The sequence below is a fragment of the Scatophagus argus genome, chromosome 8 (genome assembly GCF_020382885.2).
Source record: "Scatophagus argus isolate fScaArg1 chromosome 8, fScaArg1.pri, whole genome shotgun sequence".
Lineage (NCBI taxonomy): Eukaryota > Metazoa > Chordata > Actinopteri > Scatophagidae > Scatophagus > Scatophagus argus.
Window position 1 is genome coordinate 9158833 of NC_058500.1, and position 17811 is coordinate 9176643.

The following is a 17811-nucleotide window of genomic DNA, read 5'->3' on the forward strand; positions in this document are numbered from 1 at the left end:
AGTCAAGTGCCTGTTTTTCCTTTTAGGTTTTCTCATTTGGACATAGATTCAGAATAAAAAGCAACCCTATAAGCTAAAATTCAGAAAACAATCTCTCTGACCCTCTTATCCAGGAGACCAAATAATGCTGACACCAGGGCAGTTCAACCAGTGTGTGTGTGTGGTAACGGTGAGAGGCTTGCATTGTAATTTCACAGAGTTATACAAGTGCAGCCTGCAGCCCTTCTACAGATAATGGGCCAAGACCATGCAGGAAACTATAAAAGAGAGAAGCGGTATTGGAGAAAAAATAATAAAAGAGGGATGAATACACAGTAATGAAATGGAATCTTGTCTTCCATCTGAAACGAACATCAAAGACAGTATTTTGTCATTTGACGTGCATCCCCTCTGTCTTTCAATCCCACTCCATCCATCCTGCTTTCATGATGAGATGGATGATGATGAACGTGCGTGAGGAATAGAAAGAGGGAGGGAGGGAAGTAGGGAGGGATAATACCCTCTGAATACATGATGAATGTAGTCATCGGGCTTAAACTGTCTGGGGGGCAAGTGGTGCACGGAGACTGAGAGCGTGCATGTGAGTGACACTGAGCACCATCATCAGCTCTCCCCTGCAGCCTCTCTCAGTCTCTCCATCCTCCTCCTGCAGAGAGACACAGGGAATCAGGCAACAGACAAGACAAGTAAAAGGGAGGATAAAAAAGACTGTTCTTTTACTGTTTGTTTCTTTACCAATCTAACAGAGGCAGGTAGAAGGAGGCAGTGACACACAGAAGTGAAGTGCACCTTGTCGTTGGCACCAGCCCACCCAGAGCTTGTTTTCTAAGCAACAGCATCAAGTGTCGTGCCCAGTGCGCACAGCCTGAGGAGGAGAGAGGATGCTGAACAACATGACAGACTGTGAGGAGGGAGAGGGGGGACCCAACAGCCAGGGTGAGTGACGAAACCTGCCACAGAGCGATGAGAGAGGAGTGTGTGTGTGTGTGTGGGGTGGAGTGTGTGGACGTGGCTGCGTCAGTTTACGTATGTGTGAGCGCACACATGTGAGTTCGAGGCAGGTTAGGGACATGAGATTGTCAGTTCACAGTTGCAGATAAGTGTTAGTCCCTTGCATCTGATTTTTGCGTGTGAAGAGATGAGAAGGACAGGGATGAACAGAGAAAGCCTCCAAACTCTTTTAGTTCTCGTTGAAAGAGTCTGCAGTCTATTAACATTCTACACAAGAATGGAAACAACAAGTGGATGTGCTCCAGTCAAGGATCTGCCTGCTCTGTAGCACCTTCACTTATCTCTCAAGCATGCACCCTCTAGACTGCATATGTCAACCTCCATCTGCTCTCTCTTTCACTTTTTCTTCTTTTCTGCTGGTTCACTGCTGTTTCTTTAAAATGAGCTATTTTGGTCAGTGGATGGAGGAATTTGGCAGCACTAGATGAGTTTCACATGTGGTTAGCCAGAGTTTCATGCTGTGCTTATAGATTCGTACGTCCATATCAAGCACTTTCAGCATTCTGCATAAAAGGTTTCTAGTGGACTGAGTGCAGCCCCTGCAGGGTGTCTGAGGAAACCAGCTTTTCACTCTCAAACTCATCCATGTCTCTCCTCAACAAGAACATCTTGAGGGCCAATATTCCCTTTGCTCATGGTGCATGTGTGTGGTTAATGAGTATGTCTTGGATGGCTTTCCATATTCAAAGTTGTCAGTTGTTTTGTGTGTGTGTGTGAGAGAGAGAGAGAGAGACAGAGACAGAGACAGAGACGGAGACAGAGACAGAGGTGTTCCAGAGATCTTGACATCTTGACTGTTTTTCTGGTTTTGGCTTGTTGTATGACTTTGGCTTAAGTATATTTTCTCCCTTGCACATCACAGAACAGGATCCAGATTGTCAGAATCCACACGTGTGCAGCAAATGTGTGTTTGCAATAGAAAAAACTCTCCACTGAAGGATTTTATTCTGTTCTGCTCTGGATAAAATCACCTGGCTGATTCCTGAAAAACTTGCTATATAAAGGGACACTTTAGGCCCACGTTGGGTGGAAATTCATTTTGCAATTGCCCTCCTCTAATCTTTTAAAATCAATTTACAGAGTAAGTGAAATGAAGCTGCATGAGGCAGACACTGTATGCCATGAATTTCAGCTTGTTCTGTGCATTAGACTGCATAACAGAAAGACAATGACTTTTTGATTTTTAAAGGTCATAATTTAAGCTACACCACTACACCACAGGCGTGTAAAATGAGGTGGCATCTGTGGCGCAAGCGGAGTGTGATCACAATAAGAACATAGAATACTGCACAAGAACATGTTAATTACCAAGATGGGATGACACCTGGTTATAAATACCATGTATCCCTGCCTTTTTCAACAGAGCAGACAAGATAATGGATATATGAGATTCCTGGATGCTTTTGGATGCTGTCCACCAGCAGTAAAAATGGATGAGTTTGGATCAATAAGCTGAACAAGAGTGACTGCAGGGTGGAAAGAGGAATTTGTTAGGGATGGTTCAATCCTGGTTCATTGCTTTCCATGAAAAACTATTGACTTTTCTGGCAAATTACTCTCCCGTTCAGTTGCATATTGATGTGCCTATGCTCTCTTAAGTCCCGTCTTGTGATTCATAAAACTTTTTAACATTACCAGTAACACTGTCCATAACATTGTGGACCATCGTTTAAGAATTAATTATCACATTGCATTTTGTGCAAAATACAGGGAAGGCTTTAAGGACTGATGAGTAGCCTATTGTATGTGTGGGAGCTACCTCATCGAATTATAATATCCTTCTCCAAATATGGCATACAGATTTTTTCTTTGAGGGCTCATGTAAACAGATTATACTCACAGTAGACAGTTTGTTCGGTATAGCTCTATTGTGCAATGTAGTTCAATACAAATATCCTGCAATTTTTCTAACCTGTGTAAGGCTTCAATTTTGGTTGAGTCAGTTTTGTTAACTTTCTTGTTAAGGCAGCTGTTGCATTCGACTGCACAATGGTGGACGAAGTAATGCAATTTTTTACAAACGTAAAATTATAAATATATTCTATTACAAGTAAAATCAACATTTAAATTCACTACATGTAGAGTATTAGAAATAATGTGTCTTTGAAAGACACACACAATGGAACTATTCTGAATGTTAAATGTATCACATATTTATATATTAGCGGAGCAGGTAATTAGGATTTTTGTGTTTTCAAAATGAAGGCAATCATAAATACCTTATATGCTGTTGAACACTGCAAATCTGAAAAGTAACTAGTAACTTTTAGGTGTCAAACAAATCTAGTGGCGCACAAAATCCAATACAACCAACTGAAATGTAGTGAAAAAAAAACATGAAGTGGTAAACAGTGGAAATACTACAGGAACGTACATGTATGTGGATGCTGTCAAAATACAAGAAACAAAGTTTAACCTAATACAATCCATGTCAACACAACTTCAATCTACAGGGAAATATAAAAAATGACCATATAGTTTAATACCCCTCTGACAAACAGAAGCCAGTTGTCGTAGTGTCCTTGAGCAAATCATCTAATCTTTAGCCACCCTGGAGTGATAAATCCTGGGCACACCATTGGGCTGTCAAACGGTTACCATTTGTCAAACATATGGTAAAATCTTGGAAATACAGTAGCAACTGAATGTTCACAGCACTCTAGAATCACAGGTTTTACAATGGAGCTCCTGTAGCACCTTAACACAGCTTGCTTTTATCTGGGGCAGCAAGTGCAGGAGATAAAAAACAGGTCATGTCAATGTCAAATCTTTGGCAGCATTTTTATAAAAGCATGTAATGGAACCGCATGTGGGTAAGGCTGGGTCAGAGGTGAGGGTTTTATTATCATACTAGAACTATAGAAATTATATATGCAAAAAATAGATCCAAACTGAAAAATTTTTTTAAAAAAATGTTCTTCCTTTGTAATAATGGTTTAATTAGATATGAGTGTTTAATATCATGTATTCCAGTGTTTCAAAGTGCTCAGTAAGTGTTCAACTTAAACTTGAAACACCTTCACAACATGAGAGGAACATGCTTTTGGCCGTATTTGTTGCAAACAGTCAAAAATCCGAGAGGAATGTGCCAGTCGCTGAGTTGATGTTGAACAACAGGACCAAGGGAACAAACATGGCCCACACAATAATGTGAAGTTGTGCAAAATCTATTTCACACATGGTTGTGTTCAGGACTGTGTCAGTATGGGGATGGTGCCATACCATTGTTCCAATGACCCATTATTGAGAAACCCCAAACGTTTAAAAAATGTGAATAGAAAATCAATTTGTCCGACAGCTGCTGAAAACAAATGCATTTTGCTCTGAAAGTCCTGTTGTTTCGAAAACACACACTTGTATCAGCATACTTAGCAGATATAACTAATGCACTTATAATCTTTTCTGAAACCCAGCCAAGTAGTTTTTAATGCCAAATGAAGACCAGAGTGCATCCTAGGATTTTAATAACACAACATAATATACATAAATATAATTTAACATAGCTAGAATGCAAATTGTTAGTCTCAAACTATTTGGGGAAATTTGGACATGTAATATGTGATGCACTAAAATGCTAATTAAAAACACAAGTTTAATGCTGCAGATGATAGCAAGTGAGTAAGTAAGTAAGGCTAGCTTTCAGAAATATAAATGATACTTGAAATCCTACTCTTGTTAGCTAGCAAGCAAAATTTAAAAATTATTTGGTTTGTTAAAATAACAATCAAAACATCACAAACATCAAAAAATGTTAACTCTCACTGACTTCTTAAAGTGAGTGGACCAATTTAACCGCGTACTCAGTGTAGCAACACTAACAGTCACACTGAACACGTGGCCCCCTCTAGTGGCTATGACTCTGAACAACCACATAGAATGTTTATGCTAGTGGCTGTCCCTGACTTGCATCCATTTTCACAACTTTAACCACAAGTTTATTATTGTTACCTCACTTTATTTTCCTGCACATTTCAATACATCAATATATTGTGAGCAAAAAAATCCAGCGAGAGCGTGTGTTTTCAAAACAATGGGACAGAACCACAAAAGAGAAGTGGGCCTTTGTTATAGAGGTAAGAGACCATCACAGTGGGGTTTTCAGTCCATTTCTTGGATTATTGGGGTGTTGGAATGTTGGACCCTTGGAAAAGTGGGAAACCACCCCAGGACACTATAGCAATGAAACAACAAGAGGAAATTGAAAATTTCTGTTTGGATTCAAACAGAAAAAAAACATAGCAATTATACAAAAAGTCTGCACATGTCCTTACGCATAGGCACATTTGTGTGGCACATCATTCAGACAGGAATGCAACTTAAAACAATTTTCACAGACTCCTGTCTCATGTTTGTTTACTGGTGTGATCATGGTAACACACTGTGATTGGTGGTTTTATAAGTTAACCACAGGAAAGCCAGAAGAAGAACATCTGGTATTACTTAGACTGTTTTCACTCTAGACAAGGAATGTAGTGGCCCCTTGTCATCTGGAGTTACATGACTCCAATATATAATAAGTCCACCTCTGTCTCAGTGCAGATTCAGGGTTGTTCTTTGGTTCTCTTCTGGGTCTGATGACGTGGCTAAATTAGCTTTAACAGCTTGTAGCCTGACTGATTTCAACTTCATCAGTTCTGTGATCTGATTAGCTCTATATTGTTCATCGGGGCAAGTGCGAATGTCATTACAGCTTGGGGTGGGGGAGTAAAGTTCTGCTGTAAAATAAATGTAGCACTTAATGTATCGGAACCTCCAAATTGACTGGTGGTAAATGCAATTCATTATTATAAGGTAGCATGGCAAAATGAGGAGGAGGATGAAAAAACTAAGAGGAAGACAAATGAGAAATACAGAAGGGACCATCAGCAAAATTGTAGAGACCAGAATAATCATCAAACCTTGAAATCATGTGTCTCTAATCCACACAGCACAATGCCTGAGTGTTTTTCAATCCTGTCCTGCATGTTTAAGATGTTTCCATTTGCCAACACATTCGATGCAAAGGAATGAGTCATGAACTATCGCACACTGATCCTGAAAATAGTATGTACCATTTTGCTGTGGTTTCCAAGCTGAACGACATATCCACATATTTTTTCCTGTTGTTTGGTAGGTGTGTCAGAAGTGTTGCCCAATTAGTAGACTCACATATCCAGACCTATCTCTGCAGCACTGTGTCAGCACTGGAGGATTCAGTTCAGTTCACTTCCAATACACGTCAGGGTATTCAAATCATCAGCTTTTCCATTTAAATAAATGTTTTGCTACGCTTTATCAGTGCTGAATGTGGCCCTGTTTATTCTACAAAAGCCAGGGATGAAACTCACAACCATAGATACCAAGTTCTTGACTCACCTGCAAAGGAAGACCATTTTGTGTGACAGAAAGATTTTTTTCTTTCCTTTTTTGTTATTGTTTTTTTACACTTTGGTTTTGTAAATTAAGCAAACAAAACATGTTAATCAGTAATCAGTAAGAATTGGAGTAGCCAGGCTAACTATTTCCCCCCGTCTCTAGTCTTTGTGCTAAGCTAATTTAACTTTTTTTTCCAGCTGCAGCTTCGTATTTAGCACTACCAATTTGGTCATATCAATCTACTCATCTAACTCTCGGCAAGATTAGGGTTAATGTGCATGTGAAAGAGTATCTCCCAAAATGTCAAACTATTCTTTGTTCATCTGATATGTATGCACTTCCTGCTCTCCATAACACAACGTCGGCCAGCCGAGATGGACTTAATCTGATTGCCAGATGGTGCTAGCTCATCCGGTGGTGTTTGAATCTGAGTCAATTTGTCTGATTGCCTATAGGTTAATGCAGAGTGTCCACCATTGTAATTTCACTGAGAGAGAAGGGTCACCTGACAAATTCATATAGTTTGATGAATGATTCACCACTAAAACCACCACCCTCCAAAACCACCTTCTTCTCCTCTTTATGCAGACGATTCATTGTCTTTTCCAGGGCCATAGTTGTAGGCTAAATTTAATTAAATTTATTTCAAAATATCACCCTTTGCTACATATTTGCACATATTTTTACATAATATGCTTGTATTTCCATTTGGTACAACACTAAGGACATTTTAGGATGAATTTTGTTATGCTTTTGCTATTTTGTATGAATGTCTATTTAAATTTCCATAAAGGTTATATTGTTATGATTTTACTGTAATAAACAGGAATTTAATCTGGGAAACAACAGTAGTTATTACAAGCTTAGATGAGCTGTATTGAGCGGTCATGTAATTGTGCACGAGGCATTATCTCATTGCAAAGGAGGGCTGCATTATATAAAGCTGCTTTTTTAATGCCATATACAGGATTTTAATGATGCTGCTTCCTTGTAATTTCACTGATGTTTAATAAATGTTAAATATACTGGCTCAGCAGCGGCCATTTGTCTGTGATATCCAGCAATACTGATACACTTTGACTTATGAAGCTCATTTTTTACCTTCAGTGTGTGACGGAAGTGTATTACCAAAAGGGGGTTTTGAACGATGAGGAAGAGGAAGATAAGTCATGTCAGTGATTGTCAGTAATCCTTGTGCTTGCTCTTTGGTTACTGAACACTAAATGAGGCAGACACTGAATGTGTCAGACACTGAATTTAATCCACACAGAGTCAGATGGTCAGAATGTCGTTGGTCAGAAGTTGAATTAAGAAGGTCTTGACATCTTGTGCACATTTGCATTGATTGATCCAGTTCAATGTGCTTAATGTATGCATGTGGTCTGTTTTAAGCATAAACCCGCCTACGTTACATTTACTATGATGTCTTCTTTTTGGGCGAACCTCAGCCAGTAAACTTCTGTAGATGATGTAACATCACTGCACTGTAGAGACAGCATGCTGTATTGACCTTTATTTTGGTACTTTCTTTTGGTATTTTTGGTTGAAAGTAAATAACACAGGTAAGTCAGTGTCTCAGTAATTTAAGTTCTCCATTGCTATGACACATTTCCGTCAATTGGATTAAGAGACTGTGCATGAAGTCAGTGTAGCTCGAAGGAAAAAACATGAGAGGGGTGTTATGAGACCCTAATAGGTGACAGGTAGCTGAATGTACAGGCATACAATCCAGTACTGCCATGCATGTCTCCAAATCTAATATTAGTACATCACTGATGATTTTATACCACATTGTTTATGCTGCACTGCATGTGCAGCTGATTGACTGACATAGATAATCTTACTTTAGACACAAGATTTATTTTCTTATACCCCAACCGCATTAGGCTTTTCACCTGCCTGATCACAGAGTTTACAGGCAAGTGTTAATGTCAACAGTTTCAAGTTTCATATTAAAATTCAGTGTTTCTTCCACAAACAGAGGACACGATGACATGACTTGAAACACTTAGAAAGTTGTCTTCTGTAAATATTTTAATGCCCAGCCATCTGGCCAACAGCCGGTGCTTATGGAAAACTTCAAGTGATAAGAGGCTTAAAACAAAAACATTGTTTTAGCTTGTGCAGAAGGATACATGAAAACATATGCGCAAAATTGTTACGTAGTTGGTCTTCAGTACTCTCCTACCCTGTTGTCTTGGAGATTATTGAACACAGCGTGGTCTGATCCTTTCTTGCTCATCACGTTCCCTCCCACAGCTCACGGCCGGCGGTCCAGTCACATCTCTGGGTTCACCTAATGAGCCATAGCACTGGACTGGCTGACATGTTCCTTCTTTATTGTGAACATACAGTGAGCACAGGAGTTTACACAATCCTACACACAAGCTGCCAGAAATATTTTTACTGCTTGTGCACCAAATCTGTGGTTGAAAGTAGTCCCGGACAGATACACAGATTTCCCCTATTTCAGTGGCAATTGTTTTAGGAAATAATTTGGCAGTTTTCTAAATTGAAGTATGTGTTCGTCATATATTTATTTGTTTTCAAAGATTTACTGCAGTTGGAACCAGTGGGTGAGAGGCTGAGACCTGTGTGGGGAAGTCAGAAAATCACATTAACCCTAAACAATTCAGCATTAATTGACTGCTGGCTGATGGTCTGAATAATTTGGACAATGAGGACAAAATGAATGGGAAGGTACACTGGTCACATATAGGCTTCAGTACAGAACTTTGTAAAACAAAAAAAAATACAAGCCTTTCTGCCTTCTCTTCTCTGCATCCATCAGTTGACATCTTTGTCATTTTTCCACTCCATCACATGCTTTACATGCATGTCCAGAAACCTTAACCTTGACGTACGCACCATCACTAATGATTCTGTCTTAATCTGCATTTGTTCATACAAATGTTTCATACATACAAATGTGTGTGTTTTCAATCTTTGAAACGCTTTACAAGCGAAGAAAATCACAGAAAACCAAATGACGAGACAATGAGGTGAGGGAAAGTGAATCAGTGAATGGTGAGCATCTCTTTCCTCTGTGTCGTGTGATAAAATCACCCTTCGTGACCTTCATGCAACCTGGAGTGCTGCTAGATACGAATGAATCATTTGAAGTTCCCATGACGAGGAAAACAGAATAACAGAAAAACAGAGAATAAACTGCAGCTGTGTGTACAGATGAGTCATTATAAAGACTTTGTTGGTTCAGTCTTTGTTTTTCTCCTTTTTTCTGCAGCAGAGAATATCGTTACTCGACAGATTAAAAAGTGGACTGATATCCAGCAAATAAAGCATCCATTTTTTCCTCGTTTCACAAGTGGATTGCTCTTACAAAATTCCTGAGGCCTGGGAAGCATTTGGACTGGTACTTTTTCCCATCAACAAAATGTCGCGTTCTGGCATTGTAACTTAAACCAAAACACCCCTTTCCGTTTGTGCTGGAATGTTCTCTTTTAAAGACTGTCCTCACCAGGAAATCAGCTTTGGTTGTTTGTTCAAAAAGCTCTAAATTGTGTTTTTTTTATTCAGCAGCCACTGGCATGACTAATACCACCATTAAGTGTTTGGTGTTAAAATGGCAGGATGGTGATGGTGAATTCGTGTACCAACAATCTGCCTTCACTACCACTAACTGGGGCCATGCAGTACACTGCAAAGCTGCTTTGGAAAACAATATTTTCATTTAAATGTGAGGAATGTTTGTCAGTTTGATAAAACTGCATGCTCTTCCACTCATTCAGGACTTGAGTCTTCACCTCAGGTTAAATTTTAAATGGAAAGGGTGACATATTAAGAAATGCATTTATATGTCAGGAGTTAGACAAGAAGATCAATGCCATTCTCATATCTAAATCCGAAACCAACTCTAGCAGCCAGCCAACATAGCTTAACATAAACACTGGGATGCAGCAGTTAGCCTAGCTCTGTCTGAAGGTAACAAAATCTACCTAACAGCACCTCTCAAGCTTGCTAATCGACATGTTTTATCTTGTTTATTTATTTTTTTTAATTTTTTATAAAACTGTTTCTTGGTGTAAACTGCAAAAGTCTCGCTTTTTCACTATGTGAGTAAAATAGCAGTGCATTGAGCAGATGGAGTAATCAGATTACACGAGTGTAAAAATATTTTGTTAGAAATAAAATGTTTGTATGCAAATCTTTTGCAGTATAACCCCCTATATTTATGCATTATCTGTATATGAAGTACATGTACTGTAGGTCTCTACAGGCACACATCTGAACAAACACAGGAACTAGGTGGTCTTATTAGCCGCTGAGTAAAGCTTGCCAGTTTTCATCAGCAACCGAATGTTATTCTCTTTGGCGAATATGTTTTGGAAAAGCATAAAGTGTAAACTGATGTCAGAGGAAACAACACTGTTTTGCTGTTTTTACATCTGGAAATGTTGAATCTGGTTCTAATTTTCAATTTTTCACCACCTTTTTCTTTTGTAGACTTTTTTTCTTTTGTCGTTTTCAAGAGCTGTTGACAAGCTGATGGAGGCACTCAAGTTCATGTGCCAATTTTATTTTGTTTTGGGACTGGTGAAGCATTGCTACTGATTAAGTTTTTTATAGCCACCACACCAGCATCAGGACTTAAAACAAATAAGGTAGCAGAAAGAACCGATGAGAGTTAACAATACATAATTACTACACACAGCAGCTTTACTAAAAAAACAACGCAAGTGCACAACAATTTCTACACAAAAATACAAATAAGCTCTAATACGCTTGTTTTGAATAAAGTGCTGCTAAATGAGATTTGGTTCTGAAATGTTTTGTAAATGTCTGAAAATCCCCCAAAAAATTGAACTAAAACCCAACACAAAATAAGACAAACAAATTCTGCTGGCCTTAAATCTGCTCTAAAGTGTTTTCTCATCTGTGTTCGTGACTTTTTGGTAACAGTTGAGTAAAGCATACTAAATATTAAGTAGTTGCCTGGCAACAAATGAGGAATGAATGAGAAAAGAACTGCTAGTTACCCTTTGGTTATTAGATAACTCCTGATAAAATATCTAACAATTAAATACTAATTAAGCAAAGAATTAGGAAGGACTTGAAAAGTGATTAATCTTTAAAAAAGAGTTAAAAGAGCACAGACTGGGACAGACTACTACTCAGTAATGTACCACTCAGAGTGTACTGAAACAGGTGAATGGTAATGACAGATATTTAGCAATGGCTGGTTCAGAGTTAAGAAAGAGGTCATTCTGATGGATTCACAGATTCACTGTTATTGTAATGATTACCTGATGATTCAATGTGAATGATTCCGTGAAAACAAACAAAAATGTTTTTGTTAGGATCATTACTCTTGTAATACTCATTTCAACCACAAGAGGCAAAAGTTCAGCACTACCCCATATTCTATACAGGACTAGAAACATTAGTGTTTTCTTCCAGGTGAACTTTAAACACAAGCTATGTATATTGTTTGTTCGCAAGTTATAGCATATTGCTGTCATGTCTTTCTTTTGGGTAGCCTACAAATGTATTTTAACTGGCTAACATTAACAGCAAATTTATGCTGATTAAATTTGGTTAGCAGTAAGAAGAATTGCAACCCATCAAAAGGGTCTTGAGATATTTCAGTCTGCTGCTCCTGCAGCAGCAAATGCAACATCATTGTTTGACTCAGTATTTTGCCCTCATTCCTGTTCAAGCATCACACCCCTGCTCACTGGATTGTGCCTGAGAGACAGACGACAGTGAGAGAGTGTGTCAGTGAGGAGATAGATTTAAATTAAACAAATGACTTCATGGAATTAGCTTTAATTCCCCAGTTACAGCAGGCGAGGTGAAAATTAATGAGGTATGTGTGTGTGGTTGATGTAATTGTGAAGTTGCTGTGCAGCTGATTGGTGCAGTTCTCTCACATGCAGAAGTTAATTTCTGCCTTCCTCTGTGGCCTCCAGCAGCTGTTAGATAATCCCCTTGAGCCTGTGTCCTATTAAGCTTTTAAAAGCCGGTATAAACTGTCCATTTTGTAATAGCCATGTCACATCAAGGGTACAAATCTACACAACCCGCTGCCTTTCATCTGCATGCTGAGGTCAAGTCGCAGTCACAGCTCTGCTTGCTGCTGCCGCTTCAATGTGAAAGCACAGATCTTGTAATTCTGCAATGATGTCATCATTCTGAGCTGATCACTTCTTATCAATAGATCAGTGCTGTCTGTCCTGAGGCTAGAGCAGGGATATAGACAGAAGGATTATCCATTAGTGGCAAACAATTCAAAGCCGCTGAACATTTGAGCATCTCACAAACTTATCTGCACATGTTTTGTTTTCAGGATATATTCAGTACAGCTATTTGATGTGGGTGTTTTGCACAGATGACTAACTTTGCACAGAGCTCTTCCTCAAACATAACCACATGGACTCTGCAAGGTCCCACTCCAGAAATGCCATATGTTAATAAAGCAACAGAGTTGAGCTCCAGTTAATGAATTCATGGTTAACACTTTGTAATGATAACTTATTTTTCTGTGATACATGAAGTTTGTAGTTTGTACTTGTATATGTGCCTTTTCTCTTCAAGCAGCATACACATAATGTATGTTAATCTTAAGGGTTAGAGCATTAGCATCATGTCTCTGAGGCAAAAATTAAAGTTTTCTCAGAGATCTCTGAGATCCCTTTATCTTAAGTATGGAGTTAAGTTTAGCAATTTAGAGGAGCACTCTATTGATTGCACTCCTCGTGCGTTGTTTGACTCAACATGGACACTTTTAAAAGTCAAAAGTATTCATATTGATGCTGCAGATCCAAAGATGTCATCTTTTTTTTATTTTTATTCAATAGTTTGGTCTGACATCTAATGCTTTTTTTACAGCATGTAGCTTTCAAGTCTAGACTCAAGTGACATAATTGGAGGAAATTTATTAAATCTCACATCTTTGTGGCTCCCTCTGGAACCACAAAAATAAAATGCTTTCACATATTCAATAGTACTCTCCCAAGTACCTTTAAATTTTAATTTTGATGTGTGAAATTGATGGAGTTCCTTTTCAAAACACATGCAGTTTTTCATTTTTATCATTTATTATTTATCCACAGCTTTGGAAGAACTGCCATGAGACTCTGTACAGACATTTATGGTTTCCAGAGTTTTCCTACTGACTTTGATTATCTCCCTCTAGCACTATGCAGACATTATTGACTTCACGCTAAATATTGATAAATTGTTTGGTGATCCCTTGACTTTTCTATAGTTCCAGCTTCAGCATCAGAATCAGCCCATACTTTGGTTGCTAATCAAATACCTGCAAAGTTAAAGATCATTCTCATCCTGCTTTTGTTTCCACTTAAGCAGAAAGCACTGCTGCTGTCGTAAGTACAGCCTTTTTTTTTTTATCCTGTTCCTTTGACAATTTGCATTTTTTCAACAGCATCTTTATTACGGCTACCCTATATCAAAGTACCTCAATTGCTATTTGTTGTTGTTATTGTTTTGCTCAAATGTGCACCCCTACAAGCTAATCAGGAAAAAAAAAACTGTTATATAACTAAAGCAGTCTAACACAAAGGCTAAAGAGAAAAAAAATACATACAGTGAGTGCTCAAAATGCTGTTGCATGTGTGCAAGATGTAATTCATTCCAATATTTTGATTAAGCCATGGGCATGAGATAGGTGTTTAGCCAGCACCGTAAACCGTAAACCAGACTTGTTCATCAGAGCATTGAACTATTCTGAAGGACTATGAGTTGACACTTTGAGTCAAGCAAATAGGCTGTGCTATCTGATTGTGTGGTTAGTTTGTAAAGCAAGTAGCAAGCTGCGGTGTTGATAAAACAGACTGTGAGCTGTACTTTCCCCAGCTGTCAGTCCTTCCTGCCTGATCTGCTGCTGATGCACTTCTCACTCCTCCTCCTACTCCTCCTCCTCCTCCTGAGCTGCTATGGGCTGCCGAAGTGTCTCTTTGCTAAGCAGAGCAGGCAGGACGGGACAGGTGTCTGCAGGGTGAGCCGCTGAAGGAATTAAGCGCAACCTGGAAACAAATCAATCAAAACATGGGAACAAATCGTGTGCACACAATGACATTTTCAGCAGCACTCGGTGTAGTAAAATGTGTCCTAGATTATTTTTTTCCCTCTCTATGGCCACACTGAAGCACCTTATTTTTTAGTGCATGCACACAGACAAAAGAGCTCATCCTCAGGCAATAATTTGCTGTGGACATGATGAATGTGAGTCAGATGGGGCGGCTCGTCCTGACCTGACCCACACATTAAAGAGAAAGTCTGCACAGCTCTGTTTGTTCCTTCTCATATTCACAGGTCCACAGTAAGCTGCCACCTCAGACACCCTGCTGTTAGTTCCCCGGTGCTTTAATGAGCTTCTTCAACTTCACTTTCACTTCACTTCACTTTAAACGTCAGTTTTATGGATATTTCCAGGTATTGGAAGCTTTTACAGCTGAATAAAGACAAATCTTGCAGCATGGTTAAAACATTAACAGCTGCAGCAATCTAATAAGTCAAAGACTTCTGGTTTAAAGCAATCTCAAAGTGGTGAAAGGCTGACTCATTGGTAACACTTTTTGATAATGTTATAATGCTTGAGAAATTATAAATCCAGGAATGAATGCAGGATTTGTCATGAATTCCTGTCGCTAATGATTGTTAAGCGATGATCCAGTAAGTTCCATAGAAAAGGTCCGGAATTGGATCAACCTGTCTGAAAACATTTTGTTCTTACAGAAATACGAATTTGATCAAACTGGTAGTCAGGTTCACACATCTACATGTTGCTGCAAGGCTTTATTACAAAGTAACACATTTCTAAATGCTGCACAAATGACACGAGGTGCGCAGCACTTATTATTGTATGAGTGTTCTGGAGTGTAATGAAGGAGGTTTATTACACAACACTCCCATCACACGGGTAATGTCACTGCAAGAACTCATCACTGCTTATTCACCGACGTTGACATGCAGGTTCATTGTGTGATAAACATGAAAATGTTTAGCAGTCATGGTTGGAGATTGTGTCTGCTTTTCACATAATTCCTTTAACAATTATTCTCCCGTCACCTTTCTGCAAATCACATCCCACCCTCAACACACACACAAAGGCATTCAGTAAAACATGGTCAAATCGCAATTTTTAGAAAGCTGATTTCAGTCTAAGCCAAGAGCTGAAATGAGCTTTAAATGCAGATTTAAAAATCGGGGTGGATTACAGAATGCTCAGGTGGTCGGCTTCAATATAATCTAAACTAGGCTTACAGCTAAGAGTGGAAATAGAAGACCGGCTGTCACAAAATGTTCGACTGGCCTCATCACAACAGCTGACAAACAGATTGTTTCATTTCATTTCAAGGTCTTTTCACATCACTATTGAAGAAGTCCAGAGAAAAATGTCCAATAGTGTTCAGGTGTTTGGAAAATGTTGTGTTCAGGTATTGATAGAAAGCTTGATCTGTCATGCCAATGCAAAACACAACATACAACTGAAATGCTTTCTAATCCAATTTCACAGGCGATGCATCTTTTGGAGCGCAGTCATTCAAGGGATTATGTGCCGCGTGAGAGCAGTTTGGCTGCCATTTGACTCTCCTCTTTGCTTTAAAGATTAGTGTGTAATGCTGCTGCAGCTCAGGGACTTGAAAGAGATGACTTGTTTGCACTGAGTTGACCAACCAGGAGATGCAGGCTATATGTATTGATAAACCGACAGAGGCTTATCCCCCAGTTTCCCTCAGTTCTGTTCCCTTCAGCTCAGCACAGAGTTCCAGCATCTTTCAGCTCACTGTTTTGGTTTTCTGACCCGCATTCGCTTCACTATTTTGATTCACTCACATGAGCTTCATTTCCAGATGTAGGCAGCTGTTTTCTGTGAAAAAGCTCTGATAAGGTGAGCAACCTGTCCAGCAGACACTCACAGTTAGCGACTGGTTGGTGAACACAGTGGGGCATTTAATAGCTAAAGAGAACAAATATAGAGCAAGAGTGAACATTGGGCTTGGATTCATCCTGTTTCCTAACACTTGACTTCAAGCTAATGGTGATTTCGCTCTGTATACACTGGATGTGTAAATGGATAACTGTATGTTAACGCATTCATCATACCAACTTTGTAAGGTGATAATGTGTTTATAGGCCGTTGTGCCGTCCCAAGGGAGGAAAAAAAAACAATGACTACAGAAAAAAATAGTTTTGTTCTGTTTTTTTCAAATAAAACCACCAAGATGCCTTTAATGTGTTTAAATGTTGTGAACAGCACTACATGATATTTCCTGGAGGAAAATCTTGTTTTTGTTTATGTCTCATTCAAGCTGAATCTCATTTGAATTTTACTGAGTTCCGTCCTGTTTTTCCTAAACCTAAAGCAGGAACTCTTTTGCTTTTTTCCTTGTAAAACCAATACAAAAAAACCTTAACAAGTGAAGTTTTGCTACCTGATGTTGATCTCCAAAACATTTACAAGATTTTCAGTTTCAGTAAAACTGCATCTTGCTGAATCATGTAATGTTGCTCTTCATTTAGCAATGTTGGAGTGTTAGGGTTAGTGTTCACCCTGCGAACAGCTTGGTTGATGCATTTGATTCTGACCAGTGTGGATGATACAAGCGACTTTGATTTCTTAATGTGCATTGCATGAGCCGTGAAAAGTCTCTACCAGGACTCGAGGCAGGTTAGGCCCGTCTCTGCTGTTACAGTGACACATTTACACTGAGAGTGTGCGTATGTGACAGGCAGCACAATAACTGAACACCAACTAAATACAAACAAGATGAGCACTCAAACGAAGAGCTGAGTGGGCAAAATGATGCAGCGTGTTTGTGTAGTCCAAAAATACTTTGCCGTCCATTCTTAACCACCGCTAATTCAAAATTCACGACTAATTCAAAATCTGCCTCCATCATGTCTGCAGCTGTATGAGTGACAAAGAATCTGCTCTAAATGTGCTGGTTGGTGTTTCTGTGTTTCAGGAGATGGGAACCCCAAAGAGAGCAGTCCATTCATCAACAGCAGTGCAGCAGGTGATGCCGAGAAGAGCCAGCAGTATGACGGAAAGAATATGGCTCTGTTTGAGGTGGGGTCAGATTTCAACACCCAGCATAAAAGATACATACACATAAAAGTAGAAATCTTTCCTCTTCTCCACTGTTGTATGGTCAAGATGTGACTGTGAGAAAAGAACAGATTTTAAATTGGAGCCTCTGAGTTGATGCAGTCTCATATTACCAGTTGATCCTCATGTCTAATATGTTTACATGCTTCTGTGTGTGTGTTGCAGGAGGAGATGGATACAAGTCCAATGGTCTCCTCCCTCCTCAGCAGTCTAGCCAACTACTCCAACCTGCCGACAGGCAGCAAAGAGCACGAAGAGGCCGAGAATAACGAGGAGGGGGCACGTCCGTCTAAAAAACCCGTCAAGGTAGATTACTACTTGTGGTCTGTCTATCCATACCCCGCAACAGT

General features: G+C 39.2%; 1 protein-coding gene across 1 annotated transcript in view; it reads left to right on the forward strand.

Moving 5' to 3' along the window:
* Nucleotides 1-893: 893 nt before the first annotated feature.
* The window catches only part of slc12a5b (solute carrier family 12 member 5b), a 31565-nt gene continuing 14647 nt past the window's right edge, over nt 894-17811 (forward strand). Inside the window, exons 1-3 of the mRNA XM_046398154.1 lie at nt 894-936; nt 17319-17422; nt 17627-17767. Coding sequence (XP_046254110.1) covers nt 894-936; nt 17319-17422; nt 17627-17767 — 288 coding nt within the window. The remainder of the gene's footprint in view (nt 937-17318; nt 17423-17626; nt 17768-17811) is intronic.